Source organism: Chiloscyllium punctatum, chromosome 44 (genome assembly GCF_047496795.1).
Source record: "Chiloscyllium punctatum isolate Juve2018m chromosome 44, sChiPun1.3, whole genome shotgun sequence".
Classification (NCBI taxonomy): Eukaryota; Metazoa; Chordata; class Chondrichthyes; order Orectolobiformes; family Hemiscylliidae; genus Chiloscyllium; species Chiloscyllium punctatum.
In genome coordinates, this window is record NC_092782.1 from 62,463,864 (window position 1) to 62,485,606 (window position 21,743).

Genomic DNA, 21,743 nt, shown 5'->3' on the forward strand with positions numbered 1-21,743 from the left:
ATTAATGTTCTTCAAAGAAGGAAATCTGTTGTCCTTACTTGGTCCAGACCCATAGTAATGCAGTTGACTCCTAACTGCTCTCTGAAATGGCCTAACAAGCAACTGAGTTCAAGGAGAAATTCAGGATGGACATTCAATATTGGCCCAAACAACCGCACTGTTGGCCCAGATCCAATGAATGAGTAAAAAGAAATCAGAGATTACGTTGTTCATGTAGTGTGTTCATATGGTTCCACTATTAGTACATTACATGCTTGAACCTTGAATCATAGACTCCCTCCAGTGTGGAAACAGGCGCTTCAGCCCAACATGTCCACACTGACCCTAGGAAGACTAATCCACCAACACCCATTTCCCTGCCCTATCTCCTTCATTTACCCCTGACTAATGCACCTAACTTACACATCCCTGAAGACAATGGGCAATTTAGCATAGCTAATTCACCCAACCTGCACATCTTTGGATTGATGGAAAGTAGAGTGTTTTCTCCTTGTCTTTCAGACTCAGATCATGTATAAGTGGATTACACCGAAGCTGTGTAGGGAGGATATGAAAAATGCCGTCCAGCTCCTTCCGTCTGGAGAGAAGAAACCTTGTCCACCATGTAACCCTGGTTTCTACAACAATGAGACTTCAGTCTGTGCCCCCTGCCCTACGGGTACATTCTCAGATGGAATGAGTCGTAAGTATCCTGGAGTTTGATTTATTGACTTTATTTTGTAACCAGCTTTATAAATGCACAGTTGTTGAGCATGTGGTGACTATGCTGTTGTAATTCACCGTCACTTAGATCGAACGATCCAATGTTTCATTCCCAGTTTATGATGAATATGTTGATTGGTATCAGGAGATACTCCAATGGGGTTATAGAGGGTAAAGTTCAAAATCTCTACCGCTTTTCAATTAGTTTGACTTTGGAAAGTGGGATGTTGGCTTGAGTTATGATAGCATTTGTGATTGAATAGCTTGTAGATACTGATTGTGAAGTTGTGGGTGTAAGGGATGGTTAGCTGGGGGGTGAACTGGAGGGTTGCAGGTCAACCCCAATAAGAGATATTACAGGGAGGAAAGAATCACAGAATGCCCACAGTGTGGAAACAGGCCAGTTGGCCCAACACCAATTCTCTGAAGAGCATCCCACCCAGACTCACCTTACTACCCTATCCCTGTAACCCTGCATTTCCCATGGCCAATTCACTCAACCTGCAGATCATTGGACTGTGGGAGGAAGCTAGAGCACCTGGAGGACATCCAGGCAGACATAGGGAGAAGGTGCAAACTCCACGCAGACAGTCACCTGCGGGTGGAATCGAACCTGTGTCCCTCGCGCCATGAGGCAGCAGTGCTAATCAGTATTTACTTTGGAGATTGAGGAAAGGAAATTACCTGCCTTTGCTGGAATTTGGTTTTGTATCTTTACATCAGTGATGGTTTAAGGCTCTAAGCTGTTCTGTTGGTGATTTGGATGCACTTTGTGCTGAGTTTCTGCAACAAAATGCTTGGAATCTCCTTTCTCTGTGGACTTTCAGTTCCACAAAGGTAAACTTTTAGAAGTTTGTGGAATCAAGGAAGTGAAAAAACAAGCTGAAGTGACTGTGATTTCTGTCATTTGTAAAGTGAATAGTAACCACCCTGGTCCCCTAGTGTGTATAACTACACAGTGCCATTAATCAGCGGCAGTATCTCATAAATGGAAATAGTGTAACAGGGTCAGGGGTAATGTTCAAAGTGACATAGCTGGACAGGTTGGTAAGTGTGGTATGGGTAATATTGAGAAATAGAGAAAACCAGCAGGCTTAAATGCACGAGATGTTCCTGGGTGTTTCAAATTGTTTCTCTAAATTTATTTTAATACAGCATGTAAACAGTGCCCAGCTGGTACAGAGCCCACGCTGGGCTTTGAGTATAAATGGTGGAACACTTTACCAGTGAATATGAAAACCTCATGCTTCAATGTTGGAAATTCTAAGTGTGACAGAATGAATGGTAAGTTTTCATTAAGGATAATCTCGTAGTTTGATTGTCAGTGCTAGCAGAGTCTCTAGCAGTAAGTTCACATTGAAATGACTGGGTCAGAGTGTTCGATTTCAGTGCATGTGGTTGCTTTTACAAATATTTGCAAATGAGAAACTTCTCATTTGAAAGTTACAAACATAACTATTTGAGGATTGATAGAATTCAAAAAGTGCAGTGTTTGTTTTAGCATACATTACTTGGAAGCAGTTCAGAGACGATTTACTCAACTAATATCTGGAACGAGTTGACTGCCGGATGAGGTGAAGTTGGACAGGCTGGGCTTGTATCTGCTGGAGTTTGGAGGAGTCAGAGGTGACTTAATTGAAACTTAAAAGATCCTGAGGGAAATTTACTGATTGAATTAATTCTCTGAAAGAGTGGTGAGTCTGTGAAATTCAGTACCCGAGAGTGTAATAGATGCTGGGACATTGAATAAATTTAAAGAACAGAGATTTTTAATTAGCAATGGGTTGAAGGGTCATGGAGAACGGATAGAAAGTGGAATTGAGGCTGAGATGAGATCAGTTATGATTGTGTTAAATGGTGGAGCAGGCTCGAGGGGCTGAATGGCCTCCTCCTGCTCCAAGTTTTTATGTTTTTCTGAATATTGAATGGATGTTTCCTCTCCTAGAAGAATCTAGAATTGGGGTCATAGTTTAAATATAAAGGGGTGCCCATTTAAGACAGACATGATGGAAAAATGTTCTCAGACGTTTGTGAGTCTTTGGAATTCCCTTCCTCAAAAGGCATTGGGTGCAGAATGTTTAAATATTCTGAAGGTAGAGGGAGATAGATTCTTGATGAGCAGGGGGATAGAAGATTACTGGGGGATATAGAGGGATGTAGAGTTCAGGTTAGAATTAGATCGGCCATGATCTTATTGAATGGGAGAGCAAGTTCCAAGGGCTGAGTGGCTAACTGTTGTTCCTTGTTCATATGTTTTTATTAATTCTCTTAAGAATAATTATAAAATTTGTGACTGCATCCAGGGCAATAACTTTGGGTTGAAGGAACAAATTAGAAATGGAACTGGATGCTGTGATGGTATGAATCTAAATCAATGTGGAAAGCTGCCTGCAATAATGACATTTAATTCACATTTATTTGGGATTAATACTGGCTCTGGTCTATAGATACTGCAGTTAATTATGTAATAAGTCATTAATGATACTTTTGTCATCAGTTTATGTTAGTGTTTGAGAATTAACATAAATGTTACTTTAGTCATTGAAAGTGAGGGTAATATATTTTGAAATCTGCTATCACATGTTTGTCTGTGGAGTGAAGCTCTACTCATTCTGTCTTCCCAAAGTGTTTTCGCTCCAAAGTGAGTGTGTGTACTTCAGTCAGCCGTCACCCCAGAGCAACACTGTAGCTCACATCACTGGATTCTGGTCCATTTTGTTCTGGTGGGGATTGAGTTGATTTCCAGAATAATTGTTGTTTTGGAAGACTCTTACATGCAGTTGGGAAAGGGATGGTTTCCAAGGTTCTGTGAAGTATTTGACCAGGGTACAACAGCAATAAGAGAAGCTTTTAATTGAAAGCACCATCAAGCTGCCAAAGCAATGTGCAAGAAAGTGAAAACTAAATGTTTGGTGAAGAATGAGTTTGAGGAAATAAAGTTGACCTTTATTCTTGCTGTTTGTTTGTAGGGTGGGAGGTAGCAGGTGATCACATTCACAGTGCGGTCGGAGGCTCTGATAATGACTACCTGATCTTAAATCTCCACATTCCCAGCTTCAGGTTTGACTTGCGTAGTTTTTGCTGACTTAATTCAAAAATTATTTGAAAGCCTTGCTAAAATTTTCATGGACGTTTCTGACGTTAGTTCTGCCCTTGTGTTTAGCCCACCGACTTCATCAGCACACTCCAATGGGATGGAAGTGGGGAGGATGACCTTTATTTTTGAGACCCGCTGTACTGGAGACTGTCAGTTATACTTCATGGTGGTAAGTGCTTCGCGTGAAACCATTTCACAGCATGAGAGACCCTTTGACCCATTACACGTAGGCTGACCCATTGAGTTATCAACTCTGCTACATTCCTCTTGTCTGTTCATCTGATACATATTTTCATCCATTACCTTGTTTCTGTTGCTGATAGATTATTCCATATTCTCTAGAAGTGTTGATCCTGATATTGTCCTTTGTCTGCCTCCAGTCAATTTGCTCTGGATTGCAGGATTGTTTCTGAAATGTCCGACAGTCCTTTGCTATATGATCTACTCCTGGTGTTCCATTATTTACTTTTATTGACCTGGGTTCTGGAACATTGCCATTTGGTGATGGGCTCACCTTGTGTGAGATGCAAGTCCAACAAACAACATTACAGTGTGGGACAGTGAGCACCAGTCTTAGTACAACCCTTCCCAACTGTACATTTCCCCTTTGAGGTCATAAAGTAGTGGAATTATGCAGCACAGAAACAGACCCTTTGGTCCAATTTGTACATGCCAACCAGATATCCCAAACTGATCTAGTTCCATATGCCAGTATTTGGCCTCTATCCCTTCCTATTCATATACCCATCCAGATGCCTTTAAAATGTTGAAGCCTCCACCACTTCCTCTGGCAGTTCATTCGATACATGCACCACCCCCCGGGTGAAAATGTTGCCCCTTAGGTCCCTCTTAAATAGACAATAGACAATAGACAATAGGTGCAGGAGTAGGCCATTCTGCCCTTTGAGCCTGCACCACCATTCAATATGATCATGGCTGATCATCCTTAATCAGTATCCTGTTCCTGCCTTATCTCCATAACGTTTGATTCCACAATCCTTGAGAGCTCTATCCAACTCTTTCTTAAATGAATCCAGAGACTGGGCCTCCAGTGCCCTCTGGGGCAAATCTTTTCCCTCTCACCTTAAACCCATGCCCTCTAGTTCTAGACTCCGCTCACCCCAGGGAAAAGACTTTTGTCTATTTATCCTATCCCATGCCCTTCATGATTTTATAAACCTCTATAAGGTCACCCCTCAGCCTCCGATGCTCCAGGGAAAACAGCCTCAGCCTGTTCAACCTCTCCCTATAGCTCAAACCCTCCACAACCCTGGCAACATCCTTGTAAATCTTTTCTGAATCCTTTCACTAGTCCTTGTAGGTTTTTGCTTTACTCTTGAGACTGCGGAAGCAAATATAAAATTTTAACTTTAATAAATAGGTCAGGGCTAAATGTACTACACTTCCTGGTACTATACTGTCTGTATTAAATCATTAAAAAAAAAGTTGTTCTCTTATTGCTCAGCTTCAGATTGTGGGCTTCACTGGCTATTCCAGTGTTTACTGCCAGGGGTCAGTTAAGAATCAGCCACATTGCTGTGGGTCTGGATCACATGTAGGCCAGACTGGGCAAGGATGGCAGATTTCCTCCCTTAAAGGACATTAATGAAGAGGTGGCTTCTCTTTCTAACAATCTATAATGGATTAATGGACATCAGTAGACTCTTAATACCAGATTTTTACTGAATTCAAATTCTACCATCTGCTATTTGAACCCAGCCGTTAAGATGAATCTGGGGTTCTAGATTATTAGTTCAGTGATGACATGGTGGCTCAGTGGTTAGCACTGCTGCCTGACAGCACCAGGGTCCCAGGTTCTGTTTCAGTGTCTGTTTATAATTAGACTGGTCAGCCATAACCAAACTGAAAGCTAAGAGTTTTCTTAAGATCTGTGAACTTCCCCAGTGTAGTGCCCACCCAGACCGACCCTGAGAGTTTCAAATGTCTTCTGAGTATTTCTGGGCTGAATGATCCCAGCTTGGATTGGAAAAAGGGACCCCAGCTTCCCAGGCCTTGGCAGTGAAACCAGCCAGAATTCCCATTCCTGATGACTGGACAGGGGCCAGTGTTGGAAAACAGTTAGGTCCGAGATGGGATTATTATCAATTCTGGTGCTCTCTACCATTAACTCGATGCTAATTTGGTGAGGTGGTGAGGAACCACTTTTCTCTCCAACATCAGTGTCATCAGGATGGCGAGGGAGATACATCGACGAAAGCAAACTAACATGAATGTAGCCGCCAGAATATTAATTGGGTTTGATTCCCACCACGGCTGTGATAAATGGTGGTACTAAGAGAAGCCAATGTCATTGGTCAGTGAATGGGAGACAGCAATCTCAAAGATGGCACTGCAGAATGTGTGTTGAGAAACATGCCTCGGATTTATTATTGTTTAATATAAGTAATGCATTCCATTCTGATTTGTCTTCCTCACCACAGAACAAGCAGCTCAGTGCCACCCCCATCTCATGCCAACCGCCTTCCAATCCTCCTCCCTCTCCACCCCGCAGCGACCCACATCATCTGCTGCCCACAGTGCAGGCCAGCTCCTAGTCAAAGTCTCCACTCTCTCTCACTCCCAGCCTTTGTGTGCTTCCTGTACTTCCTCAGCTCCACCTCCCCCTCCACCTCCCCACCCTTCAGCTCCACCTCCCCAACACCCTCAGCTTTCTCCCCCACACATTCCCCTCAACCCCCAGATATAACTCCCCCACCCCTCCCTAGCTCCACCTCCCCCTCCACCTCCCCACCCTTCAGCTCCACCTCCCCAACACCCTCAGCTTTCCCCCCCACACATTCCCCTCAACCCCCAGATATAACTCCCCCACCCCTCCCTAGCTCCACCTTCCCCACACCCTCACTCTTTTTAGCTCTACCTCTCCCTCACTCCTTCCATGCTCCAGCTCCACCTCCCCCACAGCCCCTCACTCCCCCCACCCTTCAGCTCCAAACCCTCATGCCAACCCCCACCTCCACCTCGCCCACACTCCCAACCCCTCACTCTCCCCAGCCTCACGTTCCCCCCTCAGCCCCTGGCCAGTAGTGCATGCATTGTTGTTGATGGCCGTGCACAGAGCTTGGTGATGTCAGCAATACCTGTGCAGCTTCTTCCTGTGACCTGTCACAGTCACTAACATCACAGGGCAGCTCTGCACATGTCCAGGGGTCATGAGCGCGTTGTGGATAATCTCCCCGTTTCTCACAATTAGTTAAAGAGGAGTCCGTTCTATAGGGAGATTGTTCTTGTTTTATAGGGAGATTGTTCTTGTCCTATAGGGAGATTGTTCTTGTTCTATAGGGTGACTGTTCTTGTTCTATAGGGAGATTGTTCTTGTTCTATAGGGAGATTGTTCTTGTCCTATAGGGTGATTGTTCTTGTTCTATAGGGAGATTGTTCTTGTTCTATAGGGAGATTGTTCTTGTTCTGTAGGGTGACTGTTCTTGTTCTATAGGGAGATTGTTCTTGTCCTATAGGGAGATTGTTCTTGTTCTATAGGGTGATTCTTCTTGTTCTATAGGGAGATTGTTCTTGTTCTATAGGGTGACTGTTCTTGTTCTATAGGGAGATTGTTCTTGTCCTATAGGGTGATTGTTCTTGTTCTATAGGGAGATTGTTCTTGTTCTATAGGATGATTGTTCTTGTTCTATAGGGTGATTGTGTTCTTGGCAAATCTCTATGGGGAGATTTCTCAGAGGAATAATCAGTAACATTATTGCAGTGAATCCATGAAAAGTACCAGCAGAAATGAACTCCTTTTAACTTTCAGGATATAAACAGAAAGACGACAAGTGTTGTTGAATCTTGGGAAGGTACTAAAGAGCGACAATCATACTCTCATGTCTTAACGAAGAATGTACCAATTACTTACACTTGGGCTTTCCAACGATCAAGTTCTCCTCAAGAGGTAAATCAGTATTTGTTTTTCTAGGTCTTCATTCTGAATGGAACACATGAAGGCATATTTTAATTTGTCAAATTAATGTTTCAGATCAGAAAGTTTGTGAATGATAATGTAAAGATCTACTCCATCACGGTGAGCAATGCGGAAAATGGTGTGTCTTCACATTGCCGGCCTTGTGCCCTTGGACCTGATCAGCAAAGTTCTTCCTGTGTGCCTTGTCCAGTTGGACACTATATTGAGAAAGAGACAAATCAGTGCAAGGAATGTCCTCCAGATACCTATCTCTCAGCTCATCACGCGTATGGTATAGAGGCATGCATCCCCTGTGGACCGGGCAGCAAAAGTGACAAGGTCTGTATGTGCTTACATTACCATCTTATAGACTGAGCAGTTAAAAATGGTGCTGTGTTGGACACAGATATTACCTCCATTCACCTGTATATTTGCCAGGAATTAGTGTTGGAGAGACTGTTAGGTTTGAAGGTTGATAAGTCCTCGGGGCCTGATGGTCTACATCCCAGGGCACTGAAGGAGGTGGCTTGAGATATCATGGAGGCGTTGGTGATTATTTTCCAGAGTTTGATAGATTCAGGATCAGTTCCTGCAGATTGGAGGGTGGCTAATGTTGTACCACTTTTTAAGAAAGGTGGGAGAGAGAAAGCAGGAAATTATAGACCAGTTAGTCTGACCTCAGTGGTGGGAAAGATGCTGGAGTCTATTATAAAGGATGAAATTATGACACATCTGGATAGTAGTAACAGGATAGGTCAGAGTCAGCATGGATTTATGAAGGGGAAATCATGCTTGACTAATCTTCTGGACTTTTTTGAGGATGTAACTCTGAAGATGGACGAGGGATATCCAGTAGATGTAGTGTACCTGGACTTGCAGAAAGCTTTTGATAAAGTCCCACGTAGGAGGTTAGTGAGCATAATTAGGGCGCATGGTTTTGGGGGCAAAGTACTAACTTGGATTGAAAGTTGGTTGGCTGACAGGAAACAAAGAGTAGTGATAAACGGCTGTATTTCGGAATGGCAGGCAGTGACCAGTGGGGTACCGCAGGGATCAGTACTGGGACCGCAGATTTTCATAATATATATTAATAATATAGAAGATGGTATTAGTAATAACATTAGCAAATTTGCTGATGATACTAAGCTGGGTGGCAGGATGAAATGTGAGGAGGATGTTAGGAGATTACAGGGTGACCTGGACACGTTAGGTGAGTGGTCAGATGGATGGCAGATGCAGTTTAATGTGGATAAGTGTATGGTTATCCACTTTGGTGGCAAGAACAGGAAGGCAGATTACTACCTAAATGGAATCAATTTAGGTAAAGGGGCAGTACAGAGAGATCTGGGTGTTCTTGTACACCAGTCAATGAAGGTAAGCATGCAGGTACAGCAGGTAGTGAAGAAGGCTAATAGCATGCTGGCCTTCATAACAAGAGGGATTGAGTATAGAAGCAAAGAGGTTCTTCTGCAGCTGTACAGGGCCCTGGTGAGACCACACCTAGAGTATTGTGTGCAGTTCTGGTCTCCAAATTTGAGGAAAGGCATTCTGGCTATTGAGGGAGTGCAGCGTATGTTCACAAGGTCAATTCCTGGAATGGCGGGACTACCTTACGCTGATAGACTGGAGTGGCTGGGCTTGTATACCCTTGAGTTTAGAAGACTAAGAGGGGATCTGATTGAGACATATAAGATTATTAAAGGATTGGACACTCTGGAGGCAGGAAACAGGTTTCCGCTGATGGGTGAGTGCCGAACCAGAGGACACAGCTTAAAGATACAGGGTAGACCATTTAGGATAGAGATGAGAAGAAACGTCTTCACCCAGAGAGTGGTGGCTGTGTGGAATGCTCTGTCCCAGAGGGCAGTGGAGGCCCAGTCTCTGGATTCATTTAAGAAAGAGTTGGATAGAGCTCTCAAGGATTTTGGAGTCAAGGGTTACAGAGATAAGGCAGGAACAGGATACTGAATAAGGATGATCAGCCATGATCATATTGAATGGTGGTACAGGCTCAAAGGGCAGAATGGCCTACTCCTGCACCTATTGTCTGTTGTACCCATAGCTATAGCTTACTTGGTTTTACTCTACCACAGCCTGCAATGTCTGCTTTATAACTTGCTATGTATTTCTCTGTTTTATATAAACTAACCCATAAAGTTAATCCCTGACAATTGAGTAATTATTAGGCCATTTAATATGACAGTTTTTACTGATTCTGAAAACAGATGGGTTGACCTTGCTGTCACCATCCTGAATAACTGACACTGTACCGGCCGGCTGATTAGTTGCCATCATGAGCAACCATTTCCTTCAACATAATTTTGACAATTCTGTATCAAACCTTCATCTGCTGCCAAAAAATTCTATATAACTCTGGGCACAGCTTTAAGTCCATGTGCTAACCACGAACAAATGCATCAATTCCTACCTCCACAATATCACCCTCATTACTCCCAGTGAAACCCCGATTCAAACCTCTTGCTGCCTTCCCACTTCAGTCCATCACAAACAACATTCCACAGGTTCCAGCACAGTCAGGAAGGCAATCAAGGGGCTGGATGTGTTTTGTTCCTGCACTGTTTGTGCGTTTGCAGCTGTTTGTGGTTCACGTGCTTGTTCAGGACCATCGTAATGATCCGAAGTTTATACATCACGGGACCTGATCTTGTGTTGACCATGCCTCTCATCCAAGCAGGGCCATTCCTGGGGTTTCTACTCCAAACATCATCCCCTGAAGTAAACTTCCTCTCGTGCTTAGTGGAGTCTTGGGTTTGGCATTGGGGTTCCTGGTGCCATTTCACCCTCTGCCTCAAGTCCGGGATGATTAGATTTATCCAGCCATTCCCATGAACTTAAGGGGCTGCTGGCAGTAATTTGTGTCCTTGTTGGCACTCTGGGCACTGCCACACCAAATCGACTATCTGTATCCAGTCCTGGCTACCAGGCATAACTTCTCACCGACACCATCATTTTGGAAACCCCTGGATGATCCTGGTGGAGTTTAGCCAGTATCTGACGGTGACCTTTGCTCAGGACAATCACTTGTGCTCCCTGTAATAATACGCCGTCCACCACAGTGATCTGGTCTCTCTGGGTCCAAAAAGGTTTCAGTTCTGGTTGTGATGGCCCTTTGGTTTCCTCCATCATCACCAGCTGGTTCAGTTTTGCCAGGACCGGATCTTTGTGTCCAAAGTCTGAAATTGTCGGCTGTGACTGGAAGTGTGTCCAGAAAATTTAAAACTTACGGACTCTTCCTGGGACATATGCAGCTGTACTCGCAGGAGGCAACTCAATGCAAGTGCATTTGCTACTTGGTCTCCTGGACAGTGTTCCAACTTGTGATTATATGCACTTGGTATTGGAGCCCACTGCTGAATACAGTCTGAAGCTATGGGTGACACTGCAAGGGTTTATGGTCAGTTATTATTGCATTCATAACTTACATTCATAAAGGTGTTGGTGGAACTTTCTGACTCCAAGTATGACCCCCACCTAACCTTCCTCGTCTGTCTGGGCGTACTTATGGTCTGTATTAGCCAAGGTCCTGGATGCACAGGCTTTTGGGCGTTCCTCTCTATTGGGTTGCTGTGAGCTAATACCATCCTAATGCCATACAGGGAGGCTTCATGTGCCAATATCAGATCTCGCTTGGGAGCATAGTGATCCAACACCTTCGAAGATGATAGCTATTTCTTCACTTCACTGAAAGCTATGGCAGCTACACGACCATTCCCAAGGCTGACCCTTGTTTAGGAGTTGGTGTGAAGGTGCTAGGATGGAGGTCAGGTTATGAATTAACTTTATGTCACAATTCACCAGCCCAAGGAAAGGCCTAAGCTCCGCTGGGAGCTGGGGTACCTTTGGTTCCCCTTTATCTTTTAATGAGTGTAACTTGGTCTTGGCAACTCTGCAGGCAAGTCACTTGCAGTGACCTAAACACACATTTTCCCTTTCTAAGGCATATGTCCAGTAGGAGGAACATCTAAGGACTATTTTTAAGTTCTCTAAGTGCTACTTATTGGTCTTCCCCTATTATTAGCACATCATCTAGGTAAATAGTGACCTGGGGTAGACCTTGTAAAATGTTTTCCGCTGTCCACTGAAAAATTACAATCATCAACCAACAGCAATTGTAGGTACATGTGGCTCATGTCCAGCTTTGTGCAGGACACCCCCCCCCCCCCCCCCCCCCCCCCACGCCAGCTTTGTGTCTAAATCCGCTGTGTGAGGGACTGGGTATTTATCCAGCTGCCAGAAGCAGTTTACCGTTTGCTTAAAATCCAGGCAAAGGCAAATTGAGTTGCTGGGCTTCACAATTGGTATGACTGGAGCTGCCACAAACTGGATTGGTTTGATGATTTGTTCCCTCTCCAGCCTCCTGATTTGCCTGTAAGGGCCTTGTGCGACTGTCTGCGTGGAGTTTGCACATTCTCCCCGTGTCTGCGTGGGTTTCCTCCGAGTGCTCCGGTCTCCTCCCACATTCCAAAGATGTGCAGGTTAGGTGAATTTGCCATGCTTGATTGTCCAAATTTGTTAGGTGCATTAGTCAGAGGGGGTGGGTTACTCTTCGGAGGGTCGGTGTGGACTTGTTGGGCCAAAGGGCCTTTTTCTATACTGTAGGGAATCTAATCTAATCTAAAAATGGCACTGGTGGGCCTTGCAGGATCGTGGAATTGCTTCCTGGCCAATGTGCAAGGTAGTCTTGTCTCTTTTGATACTCCCTAACCATTCCTGAAAAACCTCTGGCTATTTAATTAGGACTTCACTCAGGCAACCATGTTCTAATGGAAAAATGTTCAGCCAATCAAGGTGAACCGTGCTCAACCAGTTCTGTCCCATCAAGCTTGGGCCCGAGCCTTTTACTACAATCAGTGGGAACTGAACCAGCTGCTTTGTCATAAGAGACTGGAACTGAAGTTGTACCCTTAATCTGTAAAAGTTCCCCAATATAGATTCTCAGTCTAGTCAAAGTCTTGCACAAATGGAAGAGTTGGAGTCCAGAGTGAATTTTGTTAAAAGCCTGGTTCTGCAATCACTGTAACAGCCGCACCAGTACTGACCTCCATGAGAACCAAGTGACCATTTAACCAGGTGTTTTGGTTTGATTGGTTCTGACTTGGATGTTGCCAATGCAATTTAACTGTTCCACACCAGATGTGGCCTACAAGTTCTGGAAATATTTCTCAACAACCAGCAAATGCCACAGGATTTGTGTGTAAGTGTGTGGAGGGCGATGCTGTAATTTGACTTCAAAGCTGATTTGTCTTCACCCTCTCTTTAAAACAGGATCACTCTATTTGTTTCAGCGATTGTTCACTTAGACACATGTTGGGGAATCGGACTCTAACATTTGAGCTCAGCAATATCAGTGGTGTGGCTTCCTTCATGAATGGACCCAGTTTCACCTCAAGAGGAACAAAGTATTACCATTTTTTTAACATTAGCTTATGTGGGAATGAGGTAAGTTTTTGTTTATCTCTCCATGAATATTTCACTTCGATCTCATCTGTGATGATGCAGATTTGTTGAAACAAAGAGAGATTTCTGATTGGGAGCATGGGAAATGTAAAATCCAGAGCATTTTGCTGATGTTGGTTATTCATTCGTAATAAATTCACTAAATCGCACACCCAAAGTAAATTTAAACATAAGGTGCTCAATTCTTATTAAACAAAACAGTGAGTTTAGACGCTTGTATTTTGTATATTTCTGTGTTAAAATTGGTTTCGCACTGAACTGTGCAAGGGAATTGCAATCTGAATGAGGTCATCAGATTATGATGTGCAGAATTTTACTCTTTCTTGATTAAAGAGTGTTTTACATTTTATGGGACTACATTCTGATTTTGAGTTTTGGACTTTTCCTGTTTGTTGGAGCTTGCAATGTTACAGTTTTATTCCCACATTTTCAATGTGATACAATAACTAGAATTTATTGAATCATAGAATCACACAGTACTGAAGATGCCCTTTAGAACATCATGTCTATACTGTCAAAGACACATTGAATCTACATTACTCTTACTTTCCAGCACATGGCCCATAGCATTGAATACATCATGTGCTCACCCCAGTACTTTGTAAATTGTGAGGTTTCCCGCCTCAGCTACCCTCCCAGACATTCTCCTCATAATCTTTTATACCCCCTCAGCCTTCTCTGCTATGAAGAAAACAGCCCAAGAGCCTCTCTTCATTGCTAAACTGCTCCATCCCAGGTGAATTTCCTCTGCACCCCATCCAGGGTAATCGCATCCCTCCTATAGCGGGACACCAGAATGACACACAGTCCTCCAGCTGTGCCCTCAAAGTCCTGTACAGCTCTGACCGAACCTTCCTACTCATTTAAACTATGTGTCGACTGATAAAGACACGTCTCATATGCCTTCTTAACTTCCCTTTTAACCTGTCCTGCCACCATCAGGGATTTGTGGACAATCATGTCTCCCATGATTTGTGGACAAGCATCAGAATTCGGAAAACAGAGGGGAAGAAACTGTTCTTGAGTACTCCCTTGTCTTCAGAAGTACTCTATTAGCTGTGAAGCACTTTGGAATGTCCCCTGCTTGCTATTTGATTGCAAATTCTTACCCCCTTTAATGCAACACATTAGGGTCTGTAATATCTGAGGAACATCAGAAATTATAGAGCCTAAACCGATCCAAAGGCTTTGATCATTTTATCCTAACCATTGTTAAAGTTACTTGAGTGTCACAGCGTGTATTTGGATTACAGGTTTTTAAAAGATTTCAGTGTATTAATTTCTCAATGATTCTCAATTTCTCAATCCCTGATGTTACATGCAGCCTGTAAAAGGGCATTTTCCATAAAGTCATTGGTTGTAAGTATTAATGCTGAACTGTTTGAATTCCTCTCTCTCCTTGCAGGGGAAAAAGATAGCCATTTGCTCTGATAATGTAACTGATGTAACGGTCCAGGATGTACACAGCGATCCCAATGAATTGAGCAATTCTGTTGCTTCTTTTGTCTGTCAATCGACGATCATTCCCTCAGATGGGAGGAGTTTCCGAACTGCACTGTCATCTCAGTCTATCAGTCTGGCTGATGCCTTTCTAGGTCAGTGACAGTCATGTAATTTTAGAACAGATTTAGAGAAGCTTCTTTACCTGAATGTTAGAAAATGTCACATGTCATTCTTAATAGGTGATAGTCCAGATCTTCTGGTCTCTGGATACTCTGAGGTGGGACATACCATATCAGTCCTGGTGCACTGGCTATGTAGGAATTTCCTTGGAAGTTAAAATTTCCGATGGACAGTTATCGAGCATCAGGAACCCTCTGTCTTTTTTAAAATTTGATTTATTATTGTTACCTGTGCCTAGGTGCAGTGAAAAGTTTTGTTTTGCATGTGGTACAGCCAATCATACCATATTAAAATCATTGGGTGATAGAACAAGGTGAGGAATACAATGTTACGGCTGCAGTGAAGGTGCACAAACAACAAGGTCAACATTAAATTTAAAATTTGAGAGTTCCATTCAGAATTCAGATAACAGAGGGGAAGAAACTGTTCTTGAATCTGTTGGTGCGTTTGTTTAAGCTTTTGTATCTTCTGCCTGAAGGAAGCGGTTGGGAGAAATTATAACCAGGGTAGGAAGAATCTTTGATGATGTTGGCTGCCTTTCTAAAGCAGCGATAAGTGACGATGGAGTCAGTGGATGGAAGGTGTTCACAACTCTCTGTAGTTTCTGACGGTCCTGGGCAGAACAGCTGCAGTAGCACGCTGTGATGCATCCTGATAGAATGGTGCAGCTAGAAAAATTGCTAAGACTGATTTACAATCTCTTGAGCCAGAATGAACCTTTCTTGAACTACTGCAAGTGTATCCCTCCTTAAATAAGGAGACTAAAACTGTACACAGTATTGTAGATTTCCTCTCACCATGACCAAGCACAGTTATACCAAGATTTCATTACTTTGTATTTCAACTTCTTGTAATAAAGGCCAGTTTCCTATTTATCTTCCTATTAGTTGGTGTAAGTGCTTAATGACTTCTTGTAATTATGTAGAAACCACCACATCCCTCCATACTGTTGCGTTCTCTCTTTTTTTAGCTATAAAATTAGACATGCAGCATATGATGAAAGTGTAAACAACAGCTGGGTACCACACTGAGTGAAATATTTTTTTTCAGCATGGTTTGTATTTCCGTGATTAGCAATGATTCACAGTCAGCGGTCATTTATTGTACTTAGACACTCAATAGAGTTTCTGGGACTAGTCCCGCCCACAGGCACAGGAAGTCCCTCCCTCAGACAGCAGCCAGTCAATTTGGTTGCCCGGCTGTGGAGTTGCCCCAGCAACAGCAGAAGCAGGTGGTGATCCTTGCTGGGACCCAAAGGAGCCCCAAGAGAAGGAAGGATTCTGGACTTCCATCCAAGCCTGGAGATTTCTGTCGGGGATCCTGGCAAGGGGAGGGTGGAGGATGGTGTTCCTGAGATTTGGGAGGCACAACAGGAGTGGTTTCCATCTCGTGGGGTGGATGAGGGCACAGGGGGCAGCTCTTTAGTTCCTCCCCGCCCCACCCCCACCAATTCACACCTCCTCCCTTCCCATCTTTCCCTGAGCTGGTAGAGGTGAAGGCTGGGAGTTATGTTTTCTTCCTCACCCTATGTTCAGGTGACAGAGGGGAATGAGGTCCTTAAATAGTCTTTAGCTGGTAATTTCAAGGCCCGAATAGGCCTAAATGTGGCTCATTTCCTGCAACATTGACACTCCTCAGAGTTGTGTGCAGCAGCACTGTTCTGGCCACTGGTTTTATTTTATATGTGTATCAGGGGGTGGGGATGTGGAGGAGATGCAAAATTCACACTAGCTTTTCACCTCAACCCGTCAGATTGACAAAATCTTATGGCGGGCAGGGAGGTGAAGGACAACATTTTAATTGAGTGCCAAATTACACAAAGAGAAAATTATGTGAAGTGTCCTGACCCACTGAGATTTTGAGCTGGAAGTCAGGCCCCACTCCTCCTAGATTTATGACAGCATGATGAGTTAGTACCTAAAAATACCTTAATTTACCGCACACTGACTGCTCCGGGTTCAAGATGGTAGGGAGTAGCAGTGCAACATCTGGCCTCCTGCATGGAGCCTGTCTTCCCCATTCCCTTTTACTTTATTCTGTCTGTCCCTGCTTTTTCTTTCTTCCCTGGTGGGCTCGGCGGTTTCAGCGTGTTTGATGTGAGGGTTCTTCCCTGTGGCAGAGGGCACCGTGTTAGTGCTCATGGTAATGGGCGGTGGGCGGTACGGTGGCACAGTGGTTAGCACTGCTGCCTCACAGCGCCAGAAACCCGGGTTCAATTCTCGCCTCAGGCGACTGACTGTGTGGAGTTTGCACCTTCTCCCCGTGTCTGCGTGGGTTTCCTCCGGGTGCTCCGGTTTCCTCCCACAGTCCAAAGATGTGCAGGTTAGGTGAATTGGCCATGCTAAATTTCCATAGTGTTAGGTAAGGGGTAAATGTAGGGGAATGGGTGGATTGCGCTTCGGCTGGGCGGTGTGGACTTGTTGGGCCGAAGGGCCTGTTTCCACTCTGTAATGTAGTGTAATAATGTAATGTAAATGTAATGTAAAAAATGTAAATGTAATGACGGTGGCGGAGGGAGGCAAGGTTGGGCTGAGTGCCCGATATGGGGATCCGGTAGCTTCAGGCAGTGGAGGCCTTGCTGAGATTGGCCCAGCATGGACGTTGTGACAGCGAGGTCATCAGTAGAGGCAAGATTATGCCTCAGAATGGTGACATGGTTCTGTGGGGGTGGTATGGTGGAGGGACTCCAGGCAGGCAGATTGCTTTGTGCTGGTGATGGTCTACAGATTCATGGTGAAAGATCCAGGCCCATGGCTAAACACTTAAAAAGGACCATAACATTGAACTTTTAACTTTATTTCTTTATTTTTCTGCTTTATACCTAAGGTTTTATACCTTTGTACCTAAGATGGCCCAGGGAATGGTGACATTGTACACTTTTCACTACACTCCATTATCTCTGTACTTGAGTACACATGACAATAAAATCTAATTCTAATTCCCCATGATAAAAACAAACCAAAATAGGTTCCTTCAGTAACAATAAACAATAACAACATTTATTGTGATACTTTGAAATGAACAAGAATGAGATTTCTAACTTATATATCTTAAACAATACCAAAGAAGAATGAGAGGTGACTTGATAGAGGTGTACAAGATGATGAGAGGCTTAGATAGAGTGGATAGCCAAAGACTTTTTCCCAGGGTGAAAATGGCTACCACAAGGGGTATAACTTTAAGGTGATTGGAGGAAGGGTTAGGGGAGATGTCAGAGATTGGTTCTTTACACAGAGAGTGGTGGGTGTGTGGGATGCTCTGTCAGCGGTGGTAGTAGAGTTCGATACATTAGGGACATTTAAGCGACTTTTGGATAGGCATATGGATGATAGTAAAATGAAGGGTATGTAGGTTAGATTAGATTCCCTACAGTGTGGAAACAGGCCCTTTGGCCCAACCAGTCCACACCGACCCTCCGAAGAGTAACCCAACCAGACCCATTTCCCTCTGACTAATGCACCTAACACTTTGGGCAATTTATCATGGCCAATTCACCTAACCTGCACATCTTTGGACTGTGGGAGGAAACCCATGCAAACATGGGGAGAATGTGTAAACTCCACACAGACAGTCACCCAAGGCTGGAATCAAACATGGGACCCTGGTGCTGTGAGGCAGCAGTGCTAACCACTGAGCCACTGTGCCATCCAGGTTAGTCTGATCTTAGAGTAGTATAAAATGTCGGCACAACATTGAGGGCCGAAGGGTCTGTAGTGTACTGTACTGTTCTATGTTCTTTTGACAAATACACACACATACATATGCATACAAGCACAGACACACACACACACACACTGATAAACTAACAAACATAACAGAAAAAAAAATCAGAATCAAAATTTTATGAGTGAATAGACACGATATTCAGGATAGCACAGTTCTGGACCACCAGTCCAAAATAACTCATCTGGATTCGTGTGTTTCCCAATTCTCAATCCTTTGACAATGCCTCAATGGTTATTACACAGCGACAGTCAGTCTGTAGTTCACTGGTTGTTGGTTGGACTTTGGTTGGGTTTTAGAATTATTTCTTGCAGTTTCTCTGCATGTAGTTGTTCTGCTCTTTCAGCAGAAAGTTAAAGGATGAAACTTTACAGAGAAAGAGGAGAGGGAGATCAACACGGATAGTGTCTGGAGGTATCCTTGCTTCCCTCTCTTCCACTGTTCACAGGATCAGTGTTAAACTGCAGTCTGACCAATCAGAGGGTTGTTACTACGCTGAGCCCTTCTGGTCCCACAACAAATGATGACTGAGCTTTTTGGACTCAATGTCCCCCAAAGTATGCATCACTCACTTGTTTTTCCAAAGTTACAAACAGCTCCTGTACTTTCTCTGCCTTTTAAAGGCAGGGTCCATTTTTTTCCAGTCAATGGACCAAAACTTTAAAAAAAAGTCTTTAACAAAAGAGGGGGAAAGAAAGATGGAATTCTGAATTGAAAAAGAAGTCAATGTAAAATGAAATGACATGTTTAGAACATCTCTAGCAATAATTAAAATCTGAAGGAATGAAATTCTATACTTGTTAGAAGTTAGTTTGTTGTTTGATAGTCATTAAGACTTAATATGCCAATACAAATTCTAGAATGGATACATGTTAATTTTTCCTGTGAATTTAGCATGTACTTTTCAGGTAAACGCAGTAACTTTATCCTGTTCCATATGTTTCGAGGCCAGGGTATGTTTTTTATAGGCTGATTATTGTGGACTGAACGAGCTGTGTAACCTAAAACCACTACTGTATCTGACTCCAGGTTTATCTGGGAATGTTTACTCACTGGAGATTACGGATCGCTTCTTCAGTAACACTGAAAATTAGTAAACCAATGTTTTCTCATACTTTGCACTTAGATATTTTGTTTTGGAATTTGTGTTTTGTCAGGAGCAACTGTTGAAGCATCCATTCAAAATATTACTGCGAGACCAGAGTTCTTTCCTGCCCCTACAAACCACCTACCTGACATCCATTTCTTCTACATGTAAGTGGACAGGGTGTGTTGGGAGCACTAATCAATTTGTGCAGCTTGATAATTTTTGGTGGCATGTGGAACATGACCAGTGGATGATTCCCCACACACTGCCTTTCTGAACCCTGCAAGGACAATAGCAGCTGAGTGTTCCCAATGTACAGACCTAGGATAGTACGGTGGCTCAATCCCCACTTTATTCATTTGCTAGCTGTTATTTGTATCATGTTTTGACTTGAGCAGTTTGATTGTTCAAAGGCATTGTAAGAGTTGTAATGAAAAGGGTGTGAGTTAAACACAATGCTGACTTGGAAATATATCGCCGTTCCTTCACTGTCACTGGGTCAAAATCCTGGAACTCCCTCCCTCACGGCATTGTGGGCCAAGAAGGCAGCTCACTCCCAACTTCTCAGGGGGCAACTAGGGACAGGCAATGAATGCCGGGTCCAACCAGTGATACCCACATCCCGTGAACAATCTTTTTAAACATGACGGTTATCACTTTTGATTGTGTTACAGTAAATGTTTATAACTAGGTAGAGCAATGTGATTACTGCCATAACAAAATCATTTTCATCCCCCATCATAAGCTTCCCCCAAACTTGACCCAACCATATGCAATCTGATCCTTATGCTCTCTGATTGAAATATGAGGCTGGATTCTAACCTTTGACCATGCTGTTTGTGACCCTATGTCCCTGTCATTTCATACCAGATTTCCAATTATTGTGAAACTCGCAGATTGTTTTTTTTCTCTGATGTTCTTTTGCAGACTCTGAATCAGGTTTTGACTGGTTCACACATGGAGGATTTTGAGGTGAAGCCTAAAGGATTTTATTGTCTGATTTATCACTGCAGGTCATCTCTGTCAACAGCATCATGTGAAAATGGCCGTGGAACAGTCATAACAATAAGATGTGATCCAGGAAAGGATGGGAAAGGAGAAATCTCTGTACCAAGGTATTCATTACATTCACTGAATGAAAAGTAACGTTGCCGTAGTTCCCACTCTCTCATGGAATGGCCTAATTTATCGTACAGCTTAATCTGAGGGTCACCATGCCTCAGGTGAGGGGAGAGGTTACCTTCATGGTAGCCATGGCAATGGGAATCAAGCCCACGCTGCTGGCATCACCAAACCAGCCATCCAGCCAACTCAGCTAACTGACTTCTATTGCTGAATCTAACATACATCTTATGACATGTTGTAATGTTAATATCGTGACATATGACAATGAGACAATTTGTATATATCAATTTACTCATATTAAAGTTGCTGTCTTTTAATAGTAAAAACATGCAAGCTCCCATTCTCCTTTCTTTCTCTTCCCTCTCACTCTGGTGTCTTTCATCTCTTCCTATACTTCTTTCTGTTTCTCCTTGCTTTCTCTTTCCTGCTTTTGCGGATTAGTTCAGTTGATGAGATTCTTGGCCATTGGCTTCAGAACTGATAGGATGTGTAGTTATTCCTGTATCCACACATCCTTATTCTCCAACTGGCCAATTCCTTTGCCTATAACAGAATGTTTAATCTATCCACTGGATTCATTACAGCTTTAAATTTAACATAATCACTGGAACTAAATGTACAGAAATATGTTTGCTGGTAGATTCCTAGGAGACAGCACTGTTATTTTGTCCTTCATTTGGGGAACCCCATTGTTACCCCCCCATTGGGGTTACTTAGAGTCATACAATTGAGAATTCTAGAACCATGGAATGGTGGCAGCACAGCGGGAGACCATTTGGTCTGCTATGTTTGTGCTAGCCCTCTTAATGAGCAGCCCAGACTCCTGCCAATTTCCTGTAATCATGAAAAATCCATCTGGGTAACTAATGTCCTTTAGGGAAGGAAACTGCCATCCTTACTTGGTCTGGTCTACATGTGACTCCAGACTCACAGCAATGCGGTTGATTCTTAACTGCCCTCTGGGCAATTAGGGATGGACAGTAAATGCTGGT

At 43.5% G+C, this 21,743-nt stretch overlaps 1 protein-coding gene across 1 annotated transcript in view; it reads left to right on the forward strand.

Moving 5' to 3' along the window:
- elapor2b (endosome-lysosome associated apoptosis and autophagy regulator family member 2b) overlaps positions 1–21,743 on the forward strand; it is a 126,449-nt gene that overhangs the window by 86,880 nt on the left and 17,826 nt on the right. The window contains exons 9-18 of the mRNA XM_072563084.1: positions 502–682; positions 1,858–1,986; positions 3,672–3,762; positions 3,866–3,968; positions 7,569–7,706; positions 7,791–8,054; positions 13,002–13,175; positions 14,599–14,788; positions 19,697–19,793; positions 20,640–20,741. Coding sequence (XP_072419185.1) covers positions 502–682; positions 1,858–1,986; positions 3,672–3,762; positions 3,866–3,968; positions 7,569–7,706; positions 7,791–8,054; positions 13,002–13,175; positions 14,599–14,788; positions 19,697–19,793; positions 20,640–20,741 — 1,469 coding nt within the window. The remainder of the gene's footprint in view (positions 1–501; positions 683–1,857; positions 1,987–3,671; positions 3,763–3,865; positions 3,969–7,568; positions 7,707–7,790; positions 8,055–13,001; positions 13,176–14,598; positions 14,789–19,696; positions 19,794–20,639; positions 20,742–21,743) is intronic.